General features: G+C 38.3%; 1 protein-coding gene across 1 annotated transcript; it reads left to right on the top strand.

The window, feature by feature from the left end:
* The first annotated feature begins 76 nt into the window (after positions 1 to 76).
* On the top strand, positions 77 to 26,258 carry LOC122659867 (threonylcarbamoyladenosine tRNA methylthiotransferase). Its single transcript, XM_043855012.1, has 11 exons — positions 77 to 357; positions 451 to 489; positions 8,503 to 8,594; positions 15,989 to 16,238; positions 16,410 to 16,529; positions 16,609 to 16,684; positions 17,299 to 17,507; positions 17,630 to 17,738; positions 17,958 to 18,050; positions 25,003 to 25,163; positions 25,575 to 26,258. The coding sequence occupies exons 1-11, from the start codon at positions 202 to 204 to the stop codon at positions 26,100 to 26,102; spliced, it is 1,833 nt and encodes a 610-aa protein (XP_043710947.1). The 5' UTR covers positions 77 to 201; the 3' UTR covers positions 26,103 to 26,258.
* Positions 26,259 to 26,511: the final 253 nt, after the last annotated feature.

The following is a 26,511-nucleotide window of genomic DNA, read 5'->3' as shown; positions in this document are numbered from 1 at the left end:
AGGGGGATGCTGTATCCACCGTAAAAGAGGAACTGAAAACCAAAACTCTCTCTCTCTCTTTCTCGCTCGCACGGACTCTGCATTTCGGCTGCAGGAAATTGAGATCAGCTCATGAAGCAACGATTTTAGCTGTTAGTTATTTCCAGTGTGGAGGGTGTTGCAGACAGAACAGAAGTCGAAGGTTGAAACTGGTTCAGGAGAATGGAGGACATAGAAGACCTATTAGTTGGGAGTGAAGGAGGAGCCCCACCTGGCTTCCGCTTGCCAGTGATGGCCGTGGGAGTGAAGCCCAAGAGAAAGACCCCTCAAGTCCAAGACCGTTCTTCCATTCCCTCACGTAAAATTCCAGGCACCCAGGTCTCCTGATTCTTTCTATGCTTCCTCAATGGCTTTTTTTTGTTTTTAAATAATTTTTTGTGTATTTATGTTTCTCTTGTTTCGATTTTGCAGACCATTTATATAAAGACATTTGGGTGTTCACATAATCAGGCAAGTTTCTTTTTATATTTCTTTTTTTTCATTTCCTCCCTTCCACATTTCCCTCTTCTTCATGTAGGTTGATGGTTCCTTCTATTCATGTTTCGTTGAATCGTAGTTCTCGAAATAACAATTACACAATAATAAAAGCATATGCAGATTATGAGTGTTTTTTAGTCCCACTGATTTTCAATCGCCATCAACCAAATTAGGGAGAGACAGATTAAATAAAACATATCATCATTTTCAATGGATGTATATTTATTTGTTTTTTTATATTTTGTGCTAGAAATATAAGTTTCGTAACTATGGACAGAATTAGATGTGGGTAGGTATACAATGTGCTGTATCCTGCTTAAAACCTCTAGAAGAAGCAGGAAATTCATTGGACACAATGGGAACTCCTTAGGAGAATCCCAATATTACAATAGGAAGCTAAATTATTTGCACATTTCTAGGGCTTTTCTTCAGTTCTTATTAAGCAAAAAAGGTTCAGGGAACTCAATAGGGCCTCCCTAATTTCACCGAGACTCCATTTGTTTCAACTTTCAACAGGAAATATTTCCCAGAAAATAAACTTACAGTAGCGGATGCTATTCGAAACCTTTTTGCCACTTGTCCTGTTATCTTTACATTAGAGCGAAGCATATTTTAACATAGGACATTGAGGAAAAGAATCCAATCATATGATGGGCGTCTTGTCCTTCATGGGTCAATTTTATATTGAGCTAGACACAACCACTTTTTCTTTTCAAATTCTGTATTACTTTTCAGTATAATAGTTTGTTCTTTTCATTAATTATAGTTGCCTTGTGCTTTTAAGACCACTCCTGTAAAATTGAAGTTGCCACCTAGCTCAGCTGGTAAGGGCAATGGCATGTTGTTGCCATTACCTAGAATCGACTCCTGCCTTCACCAAGGGGGTTGGGGTGGAGGAAAAAGCTGTAAACATGTTCCATTGAAACAAATGGATCATAAGCATCCCCCATTAGCGAAAATATTATTGGAAAAGGGAAAAGGGGAGAATAAGTACATTAGGAAGACAATGGTCTACTACAACACAGACAGAAACAGAAAGTCGATCCAATGGTTCTAGGCAGCTCCAAAAGCCATCCACTCCCCTGAAGCATTATCCTTGGCAAGACTTTCGGCAAGAAGGTTGTTAGACCTGGAGATCCACCTGGATGAATGTTAATTGTGGAAGGTGATGGCTGTCTCTAAACAGATGAGAAACTCTCCAAGACACACCAAACTGAGAGGTCAACCAGCCAATAACAAGGTTCAAGGAAATTGGGATTTCAAACAAAATAACATTGAATTGACCTCCATCCAAACTGTGTCCACTTTCTATGTAGGGCCAGTAAACATCTAAATGATGGTCCTTGTGCTATCTGTAAACCCTCCAATTTCAAGATTTTTTTTGATAGGTATTCTATTCTAAGGGGGAGAGGGAAGCTGAGAACCAGGAGGCTCGAACCTGAGACCTCCTGGTACGGTGGGCTTTTACACACCACACTCCACCAACTGCGCTAGGCAGTTGTCCTCACCAATTTCAAGATTTGGTTCCCCATGGAGCATCAATCAAATTGAGCTTGATAGACACCTCAAGGGAAGGATGACAAAATACCTGGGAAGATTGAAGGAGCTGATAGCATTATCTCACTGCAGCCCACAAGCAAGCATCTTAAGGGCATCCCATGAATTAGTCTATGAAAGAAGCCATGATATCTTCAGATTGTGATCGAATCATACAGTAAGATTATATAATAGATCTTTATTGGCTTATTAGCTGTTAGTTTTGAGTATTTGGTTCAAAGTCATAGGTTGAGTTTTATCTTTGGATTGTGATCAAATCATAAAGTAAATAGATCTTTATTGACTTACTAGCTGTTAGTTTGAGTATTTGGTTCAAAATCATAGAATGAGTTTTACATACGTTAGTAGCAACTTAGTTGGCTATGGATACTTAGCAAATTCTAAAAATAAATGCAATGAAACTAAGGTATTACTCTAAATCTGTAAACATTCTAACCCTTACGAAGGCAGGGGGGGATGGTGTATAGTGTTTGCTTTAATTAATTGAAGTAGAGTTGTTGCTCTTTCTGTGCTGCTCTTGTGGTCTAGCCTCCAGTTTGGGCTAATTTGTGCTTGGAATAAACCTTAGAATTAAAAGGAAATTAGTGTTTTGGCATGCTACTTGTGCGATGCTTCTGTGCTTCCTACATCAAAGTGGCTTCACTGGCTTGCCAAGCAGTCCAAAAACTGAATATTATTAGGAGGATGTCTGAAAAGGGGAAAGAAATTGGTAGACATCCTTAGTAAGAGCAGTGAAAGAAAAGGTGGTTTACAGAAACATCATCAGGTAAGTTCATTCTCTCTTCACTGGCTTGCCAAGCTGTCCAAAAACCTGATTTTCTTCCTTTGCAACATCTTAGAAGTGTTGAATCTCTTACGACTCTGATGCAGATACTTGACTGGACCGGTTTAAGATCACAAAGAACCGATTCCTAATTGGGTTTTGGGTCCAGTAGGATATTTAGGGATTTATTTGGAGTTATCTTGTAATCTTTATTTTTATGGGAAGTAGGATTACATAGGAGATTGGGTTCCATGTTTTAGTGTTAGTTTCCTAGTTGAGTTCTATCTTTGTTTTAGAAACTAGTGAGGATTTTTATCTTATTTATATGCATGTAATCCTACCGATTGAGCAGTTTTGAATATGGAATAGAAAATTGATTTGTGTGCTTGCGTGGTTTGTGGTGTGTGCTCTCTTCCTCTCTCTTCCCCCTCTTCCCTGTGTTCCGATCTGACTTTGACCTTTCTTCTCTTCTTCTCCCTCAAATCGATTCTCCCCAATCAGGTACGAATCCCTGGTTCTGCCTCAATGCTTTCCTTTCTTCTTCCTTTTCCCTCTGAGCTGCTTAATCCCTGCGTTTAGTTCCTTGTTCTAGTGGTATACCCAAAGTCATCCACGATTGTGGTTGATCTCCTTCATTCCTTAACCTTTGGTTCTACCAATTGGTGCTGTGTTCTCAAACACCAAGGCGATTTTGATTGTGGAGTTTGGGGCTGAAACACTGCTTCTATGAAAAGAACCAGACCTTTGAACAGAGTTGGTTCATGTTGTTCCACCAAGTTTTGTTGTGGTCTTTTATTCTTTTATTTCCTAATCTGTTGGTTCTGCTAATGCCTGAGTCTCAGAGAATCTTCCGTTGTATCCACACCCAAAGCCTTAGTTCAGTTGGAACCCTTGTGAGGGAGAACTTTCTTTTGAACCAGTTCTCTTCTGCTGGTTTTCTTCTCCCTGTCGTGAGGTTGAAGAATACCCATGGTGACAATATTTTAAATGTCACCATTTCATCCCTTTTCCATAATTATCCATCCACTTTATTTCTAAATCAGCTCATGTCCTTTATTTATTTTAATTTCTAGTTTGCCCTTACTCTTTAATTCGTAATTCCTTTTCTGTATTTTCCTTCTTTGACTTCCTAAGTTGACCTTCAAGATTCTCTTTATTTACCAGATTGCCACTCCCCTTTGTAAACTTGAGATAATTTACAGAATTGCCATTATATCATATCTTTTGGCGATTATTTCCTTGGGCGGGCCCACAAGTGATCTAAACTAGGTTTTTGAGCCTCGGATTGCATTAGACTCACTAGTCACTTCCCATAGCCAAAGCATTCCCCCCCCCCCCCGGGGCGGGGGCTTGGGATCTTTTAAATTACTGTATGAGGATTAAGGTCAGCATCTTGGTAATGAACCAAGAAAATAAATTTGCTTAAAAAGTTCTTTTTGGAGCTTAAGATGTCCTCATCCATGGTTGATAGATACACATCTTCAAGGTGGAGTAGTAAGTCAGTGATCTTAGGGAGTTGAACTTCCAATACCCAATCACCCCAAGATGGGGTTGCACACTCCTCAATGGTTAACCCTCTAATCATAACAAGGTCATAGAAATGGGTCAGAGGTCGGATAACACTATGACAAAGCTTTTCAGAATTTCATGGACCTCCTTAACTTATTGCTGCAGATTCGATCAGATCTGACGGATCTGCTTGGCCTGCGAGTAATGGGCCTACCAATGGAAGGTGAAGAGATCCTGATCAAGGTCAGTGATCTTAGGGAGTTGAACTTCCAATACCCAATCACCCCAAGATGGGGTTGCACACTCCTCAATGGTTAACCCTCTAATCATAACAAGGTCATAGAAATGGGTCAGAGGTGGGATAACACTATGACAAATCTTTTCAGAATTTCATGGACCTCCTTAACTCATTGATGCAGATTCGATCAGATCTGACGGATCTGCTTGGCCTGTGAGTAATGGGCCTACCAATGGAAGGTGAAGAGATCCTGATCTAATGGCTAGATGTGGGCCATATCTGATCTCAAATTAACGTTCAGATATCAACTGAATAACTACCAAGATAATTTTCAGATATAAAATATAATTTAATTAGACCAACTAATAGAGATTGACGTGGCACAATTGAGAGGAGAGAGAGAGAGAGGTTAATAGTAGTAAAGGTAAGGAAAATGATAATATCATGAGAGAAAAATTGGGGAGAATAAAGAAGTTGGGATGGGAATGAAGGAGATAAAAGCCTCCTTAAAAATAAGATCTAAAACTGAACAAATCAATAGAAGAGAGAAGAAATAGGGAAAGAATATCATCAACCGTGGGAAAGGAGAGAGAAAAGATAAAAAGAAAGTGAGGGGAGGTCTCTTAAAGTGTGGATGAGAGAGAGAACCTGCTCATGAGAGAATGGAAAATGAGGGAGAAATAAGAAAAAAAGAGAAGAGGGAGGGAGAGAACCCGTCAGCCATCAATGGCAACAACAAAAAAGCAAATCAATTCATTCCAATCAAATCCATAAATCATGGAGGCGGGGTTTGTTACATATGTATAGAAACCCAAAACAATAAATAAATTATGCTAAGGATTAACTTTCGTAATAAGTTTAAATTAACTTAGTAGACTCCCAACTACAATAAAGTGACCTACTAAAAGAAGACTTCAGACATCTAACTATCAAATCCTAATGGTTCCTACCAAAACATCCTAGGACCTGCTAACACCCCCTTTACAGTTGTAAAATAAAAACTACATAATTCGATGAATTACAAATTTTTTCCCTGCTTACATAAGAAAAGATATGGAACCTCCATCGGGTATCCCAAGGTGCTCCTGCATCACCCACATGGCCCTATCACATCTTATGAATCTTTCCACCAAAGTTGTAGACAATTTTTTTCCAAGGAAATATATGGTTAGTCATCTAGCTGAGTAGCTGGATTTAAAGCCTGTCCCTTTCTGGATACCCATACTCTGACCTTGTGATTTAGTGCCATAAGCTGTTGGATCCAGCTGGAAACCTTAATAGCCATGTGACAGGCAGTACTTCATTCTTCTTCCTCATGCTTCTCATCTGATGCAGATTTATCACCAAATTGGGCTTCTTTTATTAGGAATAAGTCTAGGGTTGGGTTATATACATGTTGGGCCTTTGATCCCATGGGTTTTCTATGTAATAGACCACTTTAATGGGCCTCAAATATGGGTACATAGGTTGCATACGGGATTAGTCCTATACTTAGTTTATTTTCATCTTTTTAATGTTTTAAATTGAACTGGTCCAAAACTGGTTTGAACCAGTGGTTCAATGTAAGTGATTTTATTAATTTTTCTTTACGTTGTTTAGTTGGGCTGGATTAGGACTCTATTTTGAATCTATTTTCAGTTTCTTAGTCAGTTTAAGTTACCTAATAGATTAAGGATAGGGTTAGGCCTTTCCTTTTTAGTGCCTAATTCTATTTGTGAGTCTTCTATATAAGTTTGTAAGGGAGGCCAGCATTGAATACGAATTTTGATTAATAAAAACTCAGCTTTATGCTTGCTACCTTTGTTGCTGCTGTTGCTCCTTGTGAGTATGCATCCTTGTGGATCTCAAGGTGGATAGGGTGGGTGGGTTGCTACTTATCTCCTTGCATCGTGAAGATTGGGAGACCCCATTGTTCATCTTCAAAGCTGCTACCATTGAAGATCAGTGTTCAAGTAAGTACTTTACAATTTCAGCAATCACCCTTCTCCTAATTCTCTACAGCCTACCCTACAGCCCCCCTTTTGTTTTTATTTGAATTCCCTAAACCCTAGTTCAGTTACAGCCCTATCCAATCGTCTAAACCCTAATTCCCCCTCTTCTCTGTAGAACCTAAAACAACCTAAAACCTGTTCAGACCTAACTAGCCAGGCCTTTCCTTTTTAGTGTCTAAGTCTATTTTTGAGTCTTCTATATAAGTTTGTAAGGGAGGCCAGCATTGAATACGAATTTTGATTAATAAAAATTCAGCTTTATGCTTGTTGCCTTTGTTGCTGTTGTTGCTCCTTGTGGATCTCAAGGTGGATAGGGTGGGTGGACTCCTGCGACTCCTTGCATCGTGAAGATCGGGAGGTTTTCTCACAATTGCTCAAGCTGCTGTTCTTGGGGATCTCTTCAAACCAGTAAGCTATCTTAATTTCAGTTATTCCCTTCTACTTCTCATCCTCTAACCTAAATCTACCTTCCCCATCGATCCAATTCAGATCATCAAACCAGCATCCTTATTCCCTCCATCAATCATCATTAAACTTCATCCACAACCTTCATACTTTACTCGACAACAACCCTAATTTCAATTCTCCATTGCAGTCTTAAAGTTATAATCCCTTAAACCCTAATTAAGTCCTACGGCCCTAACTTCAACCTAGACCTAACCACCCATCAAAATCTGATCTTTTTATTTTCATCTCACTCCCCATACTGCCATTAACACTCGACCAGCTCACTTTCCCTAGATTCCATCTCTAAACCCCAGATTCTAAAAACACCCAATTTTTACAAGGCCTCTAACCCGAAACCCTAGATTTCCAATTTCATCCAAATCAAACCAAACTTACATTAATAGACTCCTAAAAACCTGCACATCATTACCAAATAAAACCCTAGCTCAAAACCCTAACCCTAACCCTAATTCTGCCCTAGTTTATCTATTCTGTCCCATTTGGCCAGCATTGTTAAAAACTCTGATTTACCTGGTTCCTAGTAGGTCTCCTACCTATCTAGGACTACATTATCATCCTTGAGCCACCTCTTTGAATTAGTTTACGTACAGTTTCACAATTAACGAGGTCCTTTTGCTTCCAGTTTATCATGGGAGTTTCTGTTGGTGCCCCTCTATTTTTGCATAGATGTTGGCGTTCGCCTTAAGTGTGGAACATTAATATACTGCAAGACTGGCCATAGTGGATGTAATCAGAGTGATTTTTCTACCAACCTTATTTTAGTTCTTTTCTACCCCATAATTCTCTTCTTAAACTTTTTCATTATCAATTTTATTTTTGCCTGTTTGTTGTTTGAAATTATCTATAAAATGCATCTGATACTCTTTTGCCTCTCAAGTTGCAATGTTATTATCAGCAAATCGGAGGTTTGCAACTAAACTCTCTCTTCCCACTGCAATTAATCCTCTCAGGTGCTTGCTTTAGATAGCATACTAGAAGGTATCAAGACTATGGTGAAGAGTAAGAGGGATAGAAGAAGCAATTATATGTAATCTATTGAAAGGTTTTTATTTTTCTTTGAACAATTAGTAACATTTTGTATGTAGACCTAAGGATTTCTATTTATTTTTGATTGATCATTGACGCTAAAATATCATGAATTTCTCAAGAAATTCTCACTAGATTTTGTACCAGATGAAAATTTATGCAAGCTTGAGAAAGAAAAAAAATAAACTGTCAACTAAACTTTTTTGTGGAATGAATCATTTTTATGTATTAAATTGAGCAGCAATGAGTTATTCCGTCCTACCAAGTGGTAAAATGATTGTCTTTTGTCTACCTTTTATGCTTATTTAGGTTTAGTATGTCAGCCAAACCATATATTTGCTGGATATAATTTGTTTACCATTTCAGACTTCTACTATAGACATAGTTTTCACTATGGTGAATTAATCGGCTGATGTCATATGATTTTATCACAGAGTGACAGTGAGTACATGGCTGGTCAGCTTTCAGCTTTTGGATATACATTGAGTGACAACCCTGAAGAGGCAGACCTTTGGCTGATTAATACGTAAGAGTGAACCTTTCTATTTTTATAATGCATCTTTCACAAACGTTTTTTTTTTTTTTTTTGGGTTTCCAAATCCCTGTGGTGTTTGAAACATAAGAAAAGACTATTGTGAAGGAGGTAATTTTGATGATTTCCAGTTGCCACCCGTAGGAGTCAATCTTTGAGTGCAATTGACTGGACTGGCCAACAACAACAACAACAACAACAACTCAGCCTTTTCCCAACTAAATGGGGTCGGCTACATGGATCCCAACTACTTGTTACAAGGCCTAAGCTAATTGTAAGATAAGGTTCATAATCCCCTACCCCCTTGATTTCATTCAATACCAAACACAAGCAATAAAGATTAAGAGGAAGATAAGGTCTGCAATTGAACCCAGTGGTAGAGCAAGGAACCAGATCTGAGTTTCAGTTTGAACTTTCAGTTTATGGAGTCTAATGGTCTTGAACTGTGCAACTTGTCTGGGCTCCCAAACAGGTTAGTTTCGGCCCAAGGAAGTGCTACTGCATCACTAAGTTCCTGCGGCAGTGCCAGAAAAGAAAGAAGCTTCAGCCACGACAACCAGCCATGATAGACAATCTGACAGTAGATCTGACTATCAGGACAGCCTGTGGCTCCTACTCCTGTTCAATTTCTGCTTTTGAGATAAGATTCCAGATTATAGCAGGAATCTCATCTGATAAGCTTATCTAGTCAATAGTCCAATTCGTGGGGTCTTTTAGCAGCTAAATTTTCTTTAATTTTTTTATTGTAATTCTTATCATTAGTTAGGTTGGGTTAAGATTATTTTATTTTAGTCCTGTTTATTATCTAAACTTTGTATAGTCAGTTTAGACCTCTTCCATAGCTGGTCAATTGGAAGAGGTTGAGTTAGTTTTTTATTTTATTTTTTCCCCCTTACCTGATCAGGTTTGACTTCTTATTGTTCCTTAATCAAACCTGATTGGGTCTAGATGAGTAGCTATAAATTAGTGTACTGGCCTACAGGCCGTCCGCATGTTTTGAAGAAATACATATTTAGTTCTCTGAATTTGATGCTGTGGATTCAGTGATGTTACCTGGTGGATTCTTGGTGAGGCGTAGTGTTAGCTAAACGGAGAATGAGAGAATGCGAGAATGACTTGAGTGAGTTGTGACTATAGTTCGAAAACTCGTTTCGTTTCGGTGTTTCGGGCTGACTGAAATATCCGAAATTTCGGATATTTCGGTCGAAATTTTGCATTTTTCGGTTATGTTTCGGTAGGTCATTTGGGTGGGTTTTAGGCCAAGTTAAGGCTTGAAAGTTCATGGAAACCCTATTTTAGGTTATATAAACACATTTAAATGTTCAAATTGCAAAAATAGTCACCCAAAGTGGTGTTTTGGATTTGCACCATTGATTGGCAATGTACGGTCGAATCCTAATGTATAACTTAGTTAATTACACATACACATTGTTTAAGACTTTAAGTACTAGAGCACATAATAAATTAATGATTAATAAGTAATTTAAACAAGTAAATTGATTTGGAAGTTGGAAACATAAAGTGAATGACTCATAAGTCATAATATTATGTACAATAAGTAAATAACAAGTTAAGAAGATGATATCAATATGACAATATCCCCAATAGTCCAATACAAGTCAAGTAGTCATCTAGTGACTCAAATGTTTACAAATATTCTAATAATAACTACTCCGACGTCCAGGATCGACCCCACTCATAGTCCGATGGAGCCGACGTGCATTGTTCTCCGACTGTAGGACAAATGAATGCCACGTAATAGTATGAGAGAAGAAACGAGTGTAGTCATCCACAGTGGCCATGTAGATTGCATCAACATGCTGAAGGTAACCTATCCTAGGATCTGGGTCACCAATAAGTGAAGAAGTACTACCCACTGATCCACTATGATATGACGCCTCTTGGAGCATGTACGGGTACAGCTGGTGGGTTGGGTAGGAAAAGATGTCATCTACAAAAGATGATCCACTACATCCCTGTAAATGAGAGTCGTACTCAAAACTGGGAATGGATGGAGAAGATATATAATTGATCACCATACAACGTACATATCCCCTATTTTTTTTACATTCTTATTGTAAGAAAATCAAAATTTTGAAGCAGAAAAAAAATAAATAAATAAATAATATATATATAGAAACAAATTTCGACACCGTGAGGTTGTAGATCGGCCTCCGGTGTCTAACATATATTAATTTCATCACAAACAAACAAGTATTGATCATGCTTCTTTCAAAAAAGCATTTTTGGAGAAATTGGTTTTACCTGAAATAGTGAAAAAGCTTCACAAATGTGCTAATGATGTGTTCTCCGGCATAGATGCGGCGAAGATTCGAAGACCAGTGCAAGAATCAGCAAGGAGAAGTGAAAGGATGAAGAACAAGGAGAAAAAAACTCAAAAAACCAAAGCTTGTTAAGTTCGACCGAGACTAACGAGTTTTGGTATTTATAAAGCTACTTTTGAAAAAGGAATCTCGATATCTCGCGAGATTTTGATTTTGTCTCCAGATATCGCGAGATGGACGAAATTTCGACCGAGTTTTTACATTTTTTTTATTCGAGCTACTGTTTCATTTCGGTTAGGTCGAGATACTCGAAATATTCGAGATCCCGATTGAGATTTCGTACTATGGTTGCGACTCTCCGCAGCCCCTGTATATATAATTAGGACATAATTACAAGTATACCCTCCATAGCCAACTATGATAGCTAAGGAGAGAAATAAAGAAACAAAATAACGAAGGAAATGCCCAAAGTACCCTTATTGGGTTTCATAACTTAACACTCCCCCTCAAGTTGGTGCATATATATCATGCATACCCAACTTGACTAAACTAGGATGAAACAACTTTCCACTTAGCCCTTTAGTGAAGACATCTGCAAGTTGATCTCCTGACTTCACAAAGGGTATACAGATCTGCCCACTTTCTAACTTTTCCTTGATGAAGTGTTTGTCGATCTCCACATGCTTTGTACGATCATGTTGCACTGGATTGTGAGCAATGCTGATTGCCGCTTTGTTGTCACAGTACAACATAATTGGATGATGAACATAACCACCAATATCCTGGAGCAAACTTTGAAGCCATAATAGTTCACATATGTCCTGGGCCATGGCGCGGAATTCTGCTTCAGCACTGGACCTAGCCACCACATTTTGCTTTTTACTTCGCCATGTGACAAGGTTACCTCCGACAAAGGTACAATAGCCTGAAGTGGACTTTTTGTTAGGGTTACCACCCCAATCAGCATCTATGTAAGCCTCAATGCGGAGATGATCATGTAGAGATACGAGAATCCCCTTCCCTGGAGCTGACTTCAAATAGTGGAGAATACGAAGAACAACAACCGTATGGCTGGAGTAGGGATCATGCATGAACTGACTGACCAAACTAACAGCAAATGCAATGTCTGGTCTTGTGTGGGAGAGATAGATCAGTTTTCCCACCTACCTTTGATAGCGCCCCTTATCAACTGGATCACCATCCTTCTCTTGTAGTCGAGTAGTAGCCTCCAAAGGGGTGTCACATGGGTGACATCCTAACAAACCAATCTCTGAAATTAAGTCTAGAACATATCTCCTTTGGGAGAGGAAGATGCCTTTAGGAGAACGGACAACTTAAAACCCAAGAAAGTACTTGAGCTATCCTAGGTCCTTGAATTCGAATTCTCGGCCCAAGAATGTCTTTAGGTGAGAGACTTAATCTGCATCATTGCCAGTCACCACTATGTCATCGACATAGACTATGAGAAGAGTAACCTCATCTCCATTCTGCTTGATGGACAAGGTGTGATCAACATTGTTCTATTTGTATCCTACAGAGATGATGGAGAATATTGGGAAAAATGGTTGGGAGAACGAGTTATATGGTCTGTAGCACCCAAATTGATTATCCAAGGAACGAATACCATCGAGGTACTAGGAGGATTAAAATAAATACCTGAGTGGGTAGAATGAGACTCAGAGTGAATTGGCAAAGAGGCAGTCGGTGCAACAGATGGAGTAGAAAGCTGGGTCATCATGTTGCGAAGCATAGTTAGCTGCTCCTGGGAAAAAGGCGAATCAGTTGAACTAGCAGAACTCTCAGTAGTAGTAGTCTCCATGTGGTGAGCCAGAGATGGAGTCCCACAGCCACCATTAGAGCCACCATGCCTACGGCCATGACCTGTAACCAAACTCAGGACACCCATGAAACTTCCAACAATGCTTTTTGGTGTGACGCTCCTTACCACAATAATCACACTTCAGGACTTCCTTCATAGTCTGGATATAATCTCCTGATCAACTGGAAGAGCTTCCTCCACGAGGTTGAGAACCGGAAAACAAGGCAGACCTCTCTTGAGAAGTTGGCTGTAACGTGGCAACACGGCGACTGTCCTCGGACTGAACCAAAGAATAGGCTTTGGTCAATGTGGGAAATGGTTCGCAATTCAAGACATGAGCCCTAATCGGATCAAACTCAACATTTAGGTCAGCCAAGAACTCATATACACAGTTTCGATCTTCCCGTTTCTTGAAAGCAGAAGCATCTCCAGGACAAATGGGATGATAGTCTTCATAAAAATCGAGTTCCTACCATATACCTCGTAACTCAGAATAGTACTGGGAGAGAGTCATCTTCTTCTGCTTGGAACCACTAATTTTCTGCTTCAATTCATACACCTGGGCAGCATTCCCAACCTGGGAATAGGTTTCCTTTGCAGCCTGCCAGATCTGGGCAGCATTATTGAGTAACAAGTAACCCCTAGCAATTTAGGGTTGCATCAAATTCAACAGAAAGGCCATAACAAGAGAATTGTCAGAACACCACTTCTCCTGAGCAGCATCACCAGTTGTAGGCACCTCCAAGTCTCCCGTGAGCTATTTAGAAAATCCACGGGAACAAATAGAAAGGAAGCAGGACTTCGGCCACATCAAATAGTTACTCCCATCAAGCTTGACAGAGCACACAGGAATGGTAGAAAATTCATGACGGTTGTTTCTTCCATCCAAAGCAGGAGATAGGGTTGAAGTCGTTGACATATCTGTTCCCTCCATCTGAAACAGATAATCTCAAAAACAACTGGGCAAACAAAGGGCACCAGAAGAAATCACCAAAGCATGCCACAAGGAAGAAAAAATGGCATAAAGAACAAAAAAATCGGATCTGAGAATAAACCATCAGATCTGGATTAAATCATAGGAATCACACAAAAGCAACCCTTTGTGGGAAAGAGAAAGTCACCACCAAGGGTGAAAAACAACTCACGGTTCCAAGAGAAGAACTGTGAGAAAAGGGAAAGAGAGAGGCGGAAGGCGGTGTGGCTCATTGTGCGAGAAGGCGGAAGGGTGGTGGTGGCGGTGCTTTCCGGTGAGGAGAGATGGTGGCAGTGCTGTGAGAGAGAGAGAGAGAGAGAGAGAGAGAGAGAGAAGGAGAAGGAATAGTAATAGAAGAAAATTATGTTGGAATTTAGGAAATTATGAGTAATGAAGCACATATAGTATGTAGATCTCAATAACTGTTGGACAGGAAAGACAGGGTTCTGCCTGGAACTAGAACAAGGAATAGTAATAGAAGAAAAGAAGAAATAGAAGGAGAATGGAAAAGACGAAGAAGGAGAAGAAAGAAATACCTGGGAAGGGAAAGGGGAGAGATGTTAGAGGAACGCATGGTTGGTCAGCAAGCTACGCAACATACCACACAGGTAGCGAAATCCAATTTCTTTCAATTCATTCTGAATCTCACGATGCTTACAAGAAGAGTATTCAGTCCTATTCCCATCTTGAAACTGAAACATAATTGGACTCTAATTCTAACTCTATGACTCTCTAACAAGATAAAGATAAAAGAAAAGAAAATTACATTATTATCCCTAATTAAACTTACGCCTAACTGCATCACTATGGCTATATTGTTCTGTCAATTTCCAGATCTGTTTGCTTATTCTGCTTCTGCTAGACTTGAGAACAGTTTGCTTCATTATTGTTCTGGTTTAGTTCTCTCTGAAGTTTTGAAATTTTTTTTTCTGATTCTGCTGGTTAGTTGCTTCAACTCTGTTTTTTTACTTTCAGTTTTCCCAGTGACGGTAGGATTCCTCAGAAGACTACTGTTTCGATATCAGAAACTAAAAGTTCAAACTTTGCAGGCCTATTCTAACTACTTAATTAACTCTTCAACTGTAGCTTCAGACCTATATGATTTGTCTTGCTGAAGTGATTGAATTTTCTCAGTTTCCGAATCTTTCCTATTTCCTGTGATCCTGTTGTTTTTCTCTCCTTTTGTTAGAATTCTTTCTGCCAGAAGTTTGGAAATCCATTAAAAAACTTAACTGAATATATTTCAAAAGTTCATATCTGAGGCTTAGGCCACTACATTTATATACAGATTTCAAAAACCGACTCTCTAACAATCCTAAACTGACTTGAAACCCAAACTACTACTTGGAATAGTCAAAACAGACTGGTATTGACACACCTCCTCAAACTAGGACTCCAAAAGAACATAAATTTAGAATGAAAGCTGGATTCAAATTGCTACCCAACCCAGGTTATGTCTGTGAGTCTGTCAGATTCCAACCCAAAGACTAGCCTATTAGGTGGAGGGACTCACAGGTTTATGAAAACACGGAATTCCCACTCCTAACTAATGTGGGATCCTAACACTCCCCCTCACGTGTAGGCAGATCAGAATAAACCCTAGATGTGGAAAGATAACGGAGGGAGGTTCGGAACCTACAGCATGATTGGATACCTGCCCTGATACCGTGTTAGATTCCAACCAAAATACTAGTCTATTAGGTGGAGGGACTCACAGGTATTTGAAGCCACAGAAATCCCACTCCTAACCAAAGAATTTCTACTAAGATAAGCCCATTTGTGATTTATCTGTATCACATGCACTCGTGAGTCTATCCTCTAGTCTATGGGCATTGGGACTGCTGGACTGATTGGCAGCATCCTGTGTCTGCATGTGATAGGATGCAATAATTTCTTGTTTTTTAAGGGATAAAGTTGTACATACAGCCATATACACAAATTATTTCATTAAATCACAATGATCATGATCAGCTTGATTGGTGAATTATTGAATATTGACCTTGCAATTTTATGTAAGATGTATGTAATCAGTCAAACAGTGAGAACTGTGTCTGACACCTGCTTGGTTTAAAATCATTATTTGTGTGTTTGTCAGAGATATTTGGATGTATATCTCAATAATTTCATTATATATGAATTTGGTGTTGAACTTCTAATGTTGTCTAGGATAAAATAGTTTCGATGTTTTAACCAAGTTTAAACATGATCATTCAAGTGATAATACTAGAAGTCTAGAATCTCAAGTTTTCAAGCTTGATCTTGTATTTGCTTTCATATCATTGTCATCTTAATGCATATTTTTCCTATACAGATGCACGGTAAAATCTCCTAGCCAGTCTGCCATGGACACACTAATATCAAAATGTAAAAGCGCAAAAAAACCGCTGGTGGTGGCTGGATGTGTGCCTCAAGGGAGTCGAGATTTGAAGGAGCTTGAAGGGGTTAGTATAGTTGGGGTACAACAAATTGACCGTGTGGTTGAAGTTGTGGAGGAGACCCTAAAAGGTCATGAGGTCCGGCTTTTGACTCGGAAGACTTTGCCAGCACTTGATCTTCCAAAGGTATGGCTTATAAATCTCCTGCAGTTTTCTTATTTAGCCACATCAATACTTATGTTCTTTTCTTATACTTTTACCTTAAGTTTATTAGTTGGTTTTTTTTTTCTATGATTTTGATGTTGATTATGTTTATTTATTTAAGGAGAGTTTAATGTATTGTGGTTCTTCCGACAGGTGAGAAAGAACAAGTTTATTGAGATTCTTCCGATTAATGTTGGTTGTTTAGGTGCTTGCACATATTGCAAGACGAAACATGCTCGTGGACATTTAGGTAGCTACACTGTGGACAGCCTTGTAAGTACCGATAGATTTGGTCTAATGGTAATTGATTTCATTTTTGTGGCTATGCTATTTAATGATTCAAATTGTGCAGGTAGACCGTATACGAACTGTTATAACTGATGGGGTGAAGGAGATATGGTTAAGCAGTGAAGACACTGGAGCATATGGTACTTTATAATGATTTTCGTTACTGTTGTTATTTACACGTTGCCAATAACAACAGTACATAGTAGAAGTGTTGCTTCTCTTTCTCTATCTTTGGTGCTGGAGATCCTGTTTACAAGTTGACATAGCTAGATTTAATTATAATGAAATAACAAGTTTCAAGAGTCTTAATTATTCTCCTTTGAATGCTTTCTTGGTTAAAGTTCACACCCTAGAAACCAACCACCCCCCCCCCCCTCCAAAAAAAAAAAAAGGAGAAGGTTTCAGTTAGCTGTTTTAATAAAAAAATTCTCCTTGAAATGGTCCTCTTAGTTGGGAGCTCCTGACAAGAGCTCCCAGATTTGAATGACTTTTAAACCTTTCCTGTTGATTTTATGTTGTATGACCAGTACCGACCACCTGTAGTTTTTTTATGTATGGATAATTTCATAATTTTTCCACTAATGCTGCGTAGTAGATCGTTACAATTTTCTTGAGCATAATAATTGATAAAATCAAATGTTCTGATGTTATATTTTCACTTATTGAACTAATTCTCCTCTTAAATATATCTGACAGACAAGTGCTATCTGTATTTAATCTTGTCTAACTCCTCTCAATTTGGATAATCTTACAGGTCGTGATATTGGGGTTAATCTTCCAATTTTACTGAATGCTATAGTTGCAGAACTTCCACCTGATAGAAGCACAATGCTTCGGATTGGGATGACTAATCCTCCTTTTATTCTTGAACACTTGAAAGACATAGCCAAAATTCTTTGTCACCCATGTGTATATTCATTTTTACATGTACCTGTCCAATCTGGCAGCGACTCTGTTTTGAGTGTAAGTGGAGAATCATATGATTATCTTGCTTTGGAGGCATTTGGTCTGGCCATATTTGATCTATGGATGTAAGACGCTGGTGGTTTGGCTGCATGCTCATCTTCTTATTGATCTTTTACCAGGCAATGAATCGGGAATACAATGTGGGTGAGTTCAGAACTGTAGTAAATACTCTCTCTCAACTTGTACCTGGGATGCAGATTGCAACTGATATCATATGTGGATTCCCTGGTTAGTGTCCATATCTCAAATTTTTTACCTGCCTATTGAAACGGTTACATTTTAAGCTCTCTCTGCTTGGTCTTTTTTCTCCTCTTTCCCTTAAACGTGTACTCTTTGCTAGTGCAGTATATTTTCAAAATATCTAAAGTTCTTTCAGTTGGTTAGAAACTCATGGCTGTTATTGCATTCCCCTGCACTAAAAAGGATGCTCATGTCTTGGCTTCTCAGGTGAAACGGATGAAGACTTTGCCCAAACAGTCAGCCTGATTAATGAGTACAAGTTCCCTCAAGTTCATATTTCACAGTTCTATCCCAGACCCGGTTAGTTTCCTTTGGCTTTTATTTTTCCACTCCTAGTTTGAGTCAAGTCATTGATGTGTATTGTAGCTTCAATTGTCTGTAATTGCCATCTCTTTTTCTCCACTGTAGTTTCTTGCCACTGAGAAAAAAATAAGGGTAAATTTCACGGACACTCCCTGTATTTAGGCCTAAAGCCACACACCCCAAAAATATTCAAAATATCACGGACACCCTCTGACGTTAAGAATTTATTACTACTAAGTTCACTCCGTTAAGTGTATACAATTAACTGATAGTCTGACTTTTATTCGACGAGATCAGAGTGCATTTCTGATTATTTTTTTTTCACGGATTTTGAGCTTTTCCCAAGCTTTTTCTTTTATTTATTTCTTCTCTCATTTGTCTGTTCTTTCTTTCCCCCATTCGTAGTCTCGTGAGACGTTCGGGTGCCATTTTTGTCAAAAAACAGAGCAATCCCTGCAGTACAGGCTATTTCAACAGTGGACATTTGAATTGTGCCGGATTGGTACAAGGTCTTGTGACCTCTCTCTCTCTCTCTCTCCAGCGACATTTTCCCTTTTTCTTCCCTGTTACCTGTAATGTTGTTGGGTTGAGTACAAACTGCTAGAACTCGGAATCTACTGAAACAGTGCAACCTGAGATGATATCTCTACTTCAGTCTTTACTGTTCTGCTTCTCGAGCTCTCAATTTTGCACATTTGTTTTCCTTATTTGGCTAGGGTTAGTGGATGTAGTTCACTGGGAGTTGGAGAATCAAGGTGTTGGATGCAGTTAAGAAAGTAGAATTAAATCCTTCCAGTAACGGCGATTAGATGCTTTTAAAGTTTTCCACTCTAAAAACCCAGTCCTCCATTGATGAGGGCATTGAGTAGCCAACACTAGGTTCCGGTTGAGATTGAGTCCCTCTTTGATGGGGTTGATATTTCTGAGTCATTAATGAGGGCAAGATTCGAGGAGCTAAACATGGATTTGTTCAAGAAGACAATGGATCCAGTGAAAAGGCCTTGGAAGATGCAGGGTTGAAGAAGATGGACATCCAAGAAATTGTGCTTGTTGAGGGAGTACCTGGATTCCCAAAGTCCAACAGCTTTTGAAGGACTTCTAATTCGAAATTAGAGGTTGGTGGCAGACACGATCCGCCGAATCATGGCTTCGAGTTGATCCCAGCGTGAAAAATTTGACACAAGAGGATCAATCGATGGGCAATTTGGTAGGTTTTATAGAAAACTTTGAATCAGAAAAAGGTAGACTTTTATAAAGATGAAAAGGACGGATTCTCCTGCAATTTGAAAATCACTGATCCAATCCCTTCTTTAATAAAGTTTAAAGATTCTCTTTTTTTAGAGGGTTTCGAATCTTGGAAATTTTACGTCTGGGCATTATGGATTGATGGGTTAACTAATAACAGCAGAAACAACCGTTGGAGTAAACTCAGGCTACAGATCCAGTGAAAGATTTTCAATTTCCGAATCAGAATCTGTTAATCGAAGGAGGGATCAAACAGAAAGATTTCAGAAACGAGAATAGAAGAATGGTCGTCTCGCAGTGACTTCACCTGAGAAATCCACCTCCGAGAGTTACAAGAGAGAGAGATAGAGGAGAGATGGAGAGGGTAGTATTGTAAATTTCATTCTAATGTTTTAGCACAAGGGTAAAATAATCCTTTCACACCAAGAACTAACAGCAGACTAACACCGTTACTGTAGAAGGACTGATTTGAGTTTTTTCAAAAAGCAGGGGGTGATCTGAGCTTTGATTGAAAACCAGGGGGTGATCTGTAATTTACCCTATAAAAAAAGCACCAACTCGAGAGCACACTTCAAAATTTCATAGTAACTCGACAGAGAAGGGGGGAAACCTTGTTTCTTGACTTTTTGGCCACATCATCACTCAATACAGGGATACACTACTGGGGATTGCCATATCACTACGAAGAGATCGATTGTATTGTTGGGAGTTGGGACATGGAAGACTAGTGAAGTAGGGTGTGTATGACTAATTTATTGTTCACTGTTGGGTGTCTATGTAATATGCATTGTGAACACTTCACGTGGAGGAGTTTGTATTAGAAACTTTAAGTCTTTAACTATTTCTTAAATAATTATTCAATATTACGTGTCTTCATCCATTATTGCATAATTTACTTGTTTTACTTGCCAATTATGTCTCCTATCATTCAAACAATGTGTAGAAAAGGTAATATTACATTAAGGGTTCGGCCTTTATTGCCAAACAAGGGTGCAAATCCAAAACATCAAATTCGGTGTTTTTTTTTTTCCAATTTGAAGATTTATGTTTATTAAGCCTAAAAGAAGCTTCCCTTAAAGTTTTGGAGCCAACAATGGCCATTTGCCCACCGAAACAACAACAAAACGAAAAAAAGCACTGTCTTGCCTAGATCTCAGTAAGATCTTAAGAGTCTCGACTACGAGTTTTCGAACTATGTTATATTGTTAATATGACAGTAAGAGTAAGGTTGATGTAGGATATTTAAAGAAGAACAAATCCTGTGGCAGTGGCCCAAAATAAAATCTATAGAGTATCATCTGAGAGTACATGTAATAAGCTGTAGAATTTATCAATAGAGATAGTGATGCAGGCCCGTTGAGAAAGGATTCCTTCCCCTCAACGGATTGCTACAAGAATCACTTTCCTATTTTTGAGGGACAGCTAGAGATTGTTAAAGAGATATATTTTCCTATTTTAGAGGAGATTGACCGATTGCTAAAGGGATTACAGTTTCCTATTTTAGAGGAGGAGATTGCTATTATTTTGGAAATCTAATTCTAGAAAGAGGATAACCGTGGAACAAGAAGTTGGAACCCCTTCTCCTATATTTTAGGAATGGAATATACACAAGGCCATGCTTGAACGAATTTCACAAGGAAACACAATTTAAACACTTATGCCACATGGACAGCCTTGGATGAATTTGAAGAAAGAAGAGAGAGAGAGAGAGAGAGACGGTTTTTTAATTTAGTTTTGTATTTCTTAATTATTATGATTTCTAGCTTTAATTAGGATTTACTTTGATATTTTGAATTTTCTTTTGATGTAATTTGCAATTAATCTTAGCCGTAGGATTTAGCAGTCTTAGAGATTAGAATTAGGTTTATTTTCTCTTTAAATATGTAAGAGCTATGCTCATTCGGAAGTGAAGAATTGATTAATGAAGTTTACTCCATTGAGTATTTTAGAACCTTGAAGTGTTCTCCTTCGTAACCTTGGAAAGTTACCTTGCATCCTTGAAGAGTTGCAATTACCCCGTGTCCTTGAAGAGTCACGTTAAATCCGTTGCGATGTCTTTCTCCTTGTGTTCGTGTTTTTGACTCTCCTGATCCGTGTCTTCCAACCAGCATTAGATAAGGGTAAGGTACAAAACTAGAAAAAAAAGTTCTGGGAAAAAAAGAAAATAATTTGAGATTTAGGGACAAAAGAAGGGGAAATAGAAGTAATGAATTCGAGGTTGGATGAAGTTTGAAATGAAGCGGATGGATAAACAGAGGGTGGAAAATTTTATTGATGGGAGTATAAATTTCTAGCTGTATTGCTTGTGTTTCTTGGCTGAGGGCCTAATGTTGTTGTTATAATACTAGCTGTTTCTTCTTATCAATAGTGTTACTTGTCAAGAAAACAAAGGGACAAAGTTCAGTTCTTGAACAAAATGTATAGTTTTACAGCAAGAAAAGTAATATAACCAATTTATTGGTATCAAAAGTGGTAAACATTGACGCACCAAAAGAGGGGGGGGGGAACTGTAGGTTACGACATAAAAAAATCAGATTTTATGCTTAGTTATAAAAGTGCATTTGTAGATGATAACAAATCAGCAGTTGTAATATATTGTATTGTATTGTTTCTCTATTGTAACGAAACCAGGACCTGAAACCAGTACCTGCGACAGTGAAGAGAGAGGAGAGGAGAGAGAGCAACAGAATAGAATCCAACCTGCCATGATAGGATTTAGTGTCTCCTATCGTGGCTTTGTCCTTTATTTATAAATCAGCTAAGTAGTCTTAGTACGAAACCTCCTAAGACTAAAACTCCGACACCTAATTACAATCTAATACAAGGAAATAACTAAGGAAAATAATCACTAATACTAATTGCTGACAACTAAACTAAAGACTCAACTTAGACACAAACCTAAACTCTACAACTCAAGATAACTCACGATCGGGACACTCCCCCTGTTGTGAGTAACCTTTAACAGTTATGATGTGACACATTATAGGTTCGGTTGGGTGAGTCCAAACTGAAGCCAAACTCTTAACCCTAACCCAGTTGTCTGATAGTGGGCTTGCATTTCTGAATCTAACCAAAACCCTGACTGGAAACCCTAGCCAGACAGCTGAAATGGGGTTGGCTCCCATTGCACTTTATTTGGTTCAATCCAAGTTGCACCCTCTGATTAAGACTTTTCACCACTACATGCACACCTACACTTCATCTTTAAGGGAGTACCCAGTACACCCAAGGTTTAAAGTATCGGTATCGGGTATCGTATGGGAAGGGTGATTTAAGAGACGTATAGTATTGTATCGAAGACGGAAATATTTAGGATACATGTGAAATACAATTTTGAAGCATAAATCACTATAAATAAGTAGTATGTAAAATATAGTTTATAAGAGATGTATCAAGTGTATCAATCAGTATCAACCATATTGGGTCACGTATCGACCCTATACAGTTGATACTTTTTTTAGGTATCGTATCTGTAGAGGTGTCTACAGTATCGTGTCGTATCGTATCGGTACCCTAAAAATAAGATACGTATCAGTTAGTATCGATGGATACGTTAAGAGACTTAAAACCGTGAGTACACCTAGACTTAATCTTTACAAAGTGGAATATCAGAAATTTCAACGTCCACTACCTAAAGGAGAAAAAAAAATAAAGTTCTTTCTTTTAACCCTGTACAAGGCCCAACTGCTAGCACATCAACATTTACTTCTACATCACAGCTATAGTAACTAAAAATATAACTTATTAAATGCCTTGATTAAGTAGGCTGATTGATGAGATCATAGTTGTCAAGGCGTCGATTAGGCACCGCCTAGGCGTCCAAGCGGATTTTTGGGGGCCTAAGCGACTGCCGCCTTAGTGGTATTGAACGCCTTAGGCCCTTAGACCCTTATTTATGCCAAACATCATTTAATTTCATTTACTTAAGATATTATTTATAAATAAGCAAATACCCCCCCCCCCCCCCATTTGATCCAATAAAAATAGTTAAAAAATCAAATTCCAAAAGGATAAAAAGTCAACCCCCCAGTTTAAGAACAAAAAATGGATTTTTGGCAGTAGGTGAAATTTTCCACTTTTTAATGCCAGATATTTTCTCAAATCTAAAAATTCCATAAATCTTAATATGGTAAAACATAGCTAAAAACCAAAAGTGCAGTAAAATATTCATTTATTTTGATATATAAAAAAATAGTTTTCATTCAAAGCGATTTCGACAGCATTCACGCACATCAAATAAAGTTTAACCGGAACATAACTCTTTCAATATAAATCAGATTTAAGCAATCTTGGATTTGTTGGAATGCTGGTTTTGTGTTCCACCTAATACAAAAAATCTCATGTAAAAATAAAACCATTTGACCAGTCAAACTTCTTAGAGAACAAAACATTTCTCTAAGTTGAGAGCAGTTTAATTATTTATAGATAAGATCATATTTTCTAAGAACAGTATAAACCAAATGTGTGACTAGGTGTACCAGGACAATGTCCAATTCCAAGAATTGTATGAACCAAATGTATGTTTTGATTGTTTTAAACTTCCAATAGCTTGTTTCTTCAGTTCTGCTGTCTTCTCTATATTGATTTTTGATGACTAGATGTGGCTTAATATTGATTTTTGATGACTTGATGTGACTTAATGTTGATTTTTTATGACTAGATATGGCTTAATGTTGATTTTTTATGACTTGATGTGGCTTAATGTTGATTTTTGATGATATAAGGTAAATAATGTTAGAAAAGAAGGGAAATGAAAAATAATACTTGGGTGCCTTGTCGCCTAAGCACTTAGGCACCCCTCCACCGCCTTGGGTCGCCTTGCCACCTTGACAACCATGGATGAGATCCTACAAGTAGCAAATTGTAAAGGAAGGTGTTTGAGTTTGGAAGATACAGATTTTAGTACAAAGGCTCTCAACATAGACATCTACACAACATCTTACTAATGAAAGTCTAATTTATTGAATGCCTTGATTTTGTTAAATTGATTGATTAGATTCTACTAATAATGAATGGTATATTAGAAGGCAAACCTTTGCTTTAATGCCTTTCCTAGAAGGGGAAAAAAACTACTGGGTACCAAAACCACCAAAGTAATGTTTTCATGTCTCCTACATAATATTGGGTTGTACAGAAAATCTCAGATACGAAAGTAATTTGATAGTAATAAATTCTGAAGGGAGGTGTTTTGAGGCTAGAGATTTGATACAAGGGCGCAGCTGTCGCCATATGCTTTTTCAGTACAATCCTGAAAAATAAAAGCCTAATTTATTTAATGCTTTTTTTTTTAATTTAGATTGATGAGATCCTACTAGTAGTAAACTGTGAGGTGTTACCTACCTTATTGGAAGCATTCTATTGTTGAATAGATTGATTGATTAGATCGTATTAATAACAAATGCTAGAAGCCTTTATTTCCTACAAAGATACTGGGTAAACCATTATATGGTACCAGAGTGATGTTCCTATGTCAGTAATCCACTCTAAAGGGAGGTGTTCAATTTCAGCCAAATAACCAATACGTGGTACCAAATGTTGATTTATTCGTTGCCTTGATTTTGTAAAATGGATTGATTGATTAGATCCTACTAGTAATAAATGATATATTCAAAACTTATGTTGGTGCTGGTAGGACCCTATGTTTAGTGTGTTTGATATGTTAAATGTAGGTATTTCATTTGTCATTATTCTATTGTGGATCCAGGCACTCCTGCTGCAAGGATGAAGAAAGTTCCAAGTAATGTAGTTAAGAAGCGGAGTCGTGAGTTAACTTCTGTTTTTGAATCATTCTCTCCTTATCAAGGAATGGAAGGCCAAGTGGAGAAGATATGGATTACTGAAATTGCCACTGATGGAGTTCACTTGGTAAGACGACCGTTTAAATTTGAGGCCTATAAGTTTTAGGTCGACTTTTATGCTGCAATAGTGTCTTCATTGTGTTTTCCTGCTCATTCAGTTTTGGACTTCGTGAAGGAGTGCTTAGTCCATCCAGAATAGTCGCCAGAAGTGCTTTTCCGGTTTCTTTTGGTGAATTTGGCCAAGGAGTGCCTTGGTTTACACACTAGTGGAGTGAAAAAGATAAATTAGTTTAGTAGAGAGTCAAACAAGATGCTTGTGCATGTTAACTCATGACAGTGATGTTGCAATAATTTTAAGTTGATTCAAGTGTTTTCTGCTTTCTAGGGACCCGGGTTTTATTCTTATCCCATTGTGTGTGCTCTGTGTTGATGTTTCCTTTAATTCTTCCCCCTTTTCTTTTTCCTGTTGTGGCTCAAGGTGGGCCATACCAAGGGATATGTGCAGGTGCTTGTTGCCGCTCCTGAAAGCATGCTGGGGATTTCGACTGATGTGAAGATCACATCCGTTGGAAGGTGGTCGGTGTTTGCTGATGTTATTCAGACTCCTGATCAAACAAAAGAGGACACTAAGTCCATCAGAAACAAATCCATTCCCAACAAATGTCTTCCAAGCTCAGATTTAGAGGAGACTTGTTCTTGTGCAATGCAAAGCTGTGAAAAACAGGATACTTTGTGCAAAAGCGCTATCCAACTAGACAACACTTGGCTGGAAGATCACAACAGAAGAAACGTCATTGGGTGGTTGCTGAGGAGGCGAAAAGTCCATGGAGCAGAAAAGATGAAGGGACATCTCTTAGAATCAAAGGAGAAGCAACAGACAGAGGGTAGAAGCGTAGGTAATTTAGGTTTTACTGATTGGGCTCTACTAGGTGGGATGCTTATAAGTTCCCTTACAATTGTAGCTCTACTGTTACTCCTGGGTTTCCGGACACTATCTTCAAAATGAAGAGCATGTTGAGTGTATTGTAACATCATTAACCCAAGCAATTTTTGAGTTGGATTACTCTGACATGAAGCTGCAATTTTGAACTTATTGTAGTAATAATTTCCATGTATAAATTTTCTTTTATTTTGATTCTGATCTAAATTCATATTGATGCTCTTATTTAATTTTTAAGTGATGGACCCCTTGAGTGCACATGTGCGTATGTGTGTGTGTTTATTAATTAGTAAATTAATTTTGGGAAAAAGATCTCTGTCCGGGAGTGTGGCCTACGCCAGCACTCCCATGAGTCTCTCTTTCCTCCCCCATATGAAAAGACATCTCTGCCCCCTTGTTTTAAGGAGGAGAGAGATAGACCCATGGAAGTGTTGGCCTAGGCCACACTCCCGTACAGAAAACTGCTTCCCATTAA

The sequence above is a fragment of the Telopea speciosissima genome, chromosome 4 (assembly GCF_018873765.1).
Source record: "Telopea speciosissima isolate NSW1024214 ecotype Mountain lineage chromosome 4, Tspe_v1, whole genome shotgun sequence".
Taxonomy (NCBI): Eukaryota; Viridiplantae; Streptophyta; class Magnoliopsida; order Proteales; family Proteaceae; genus Telopea; species Telopea speciosissima.
This window is presented reverse-complemented; position numbering and strand designations above follow the sequence as displayed.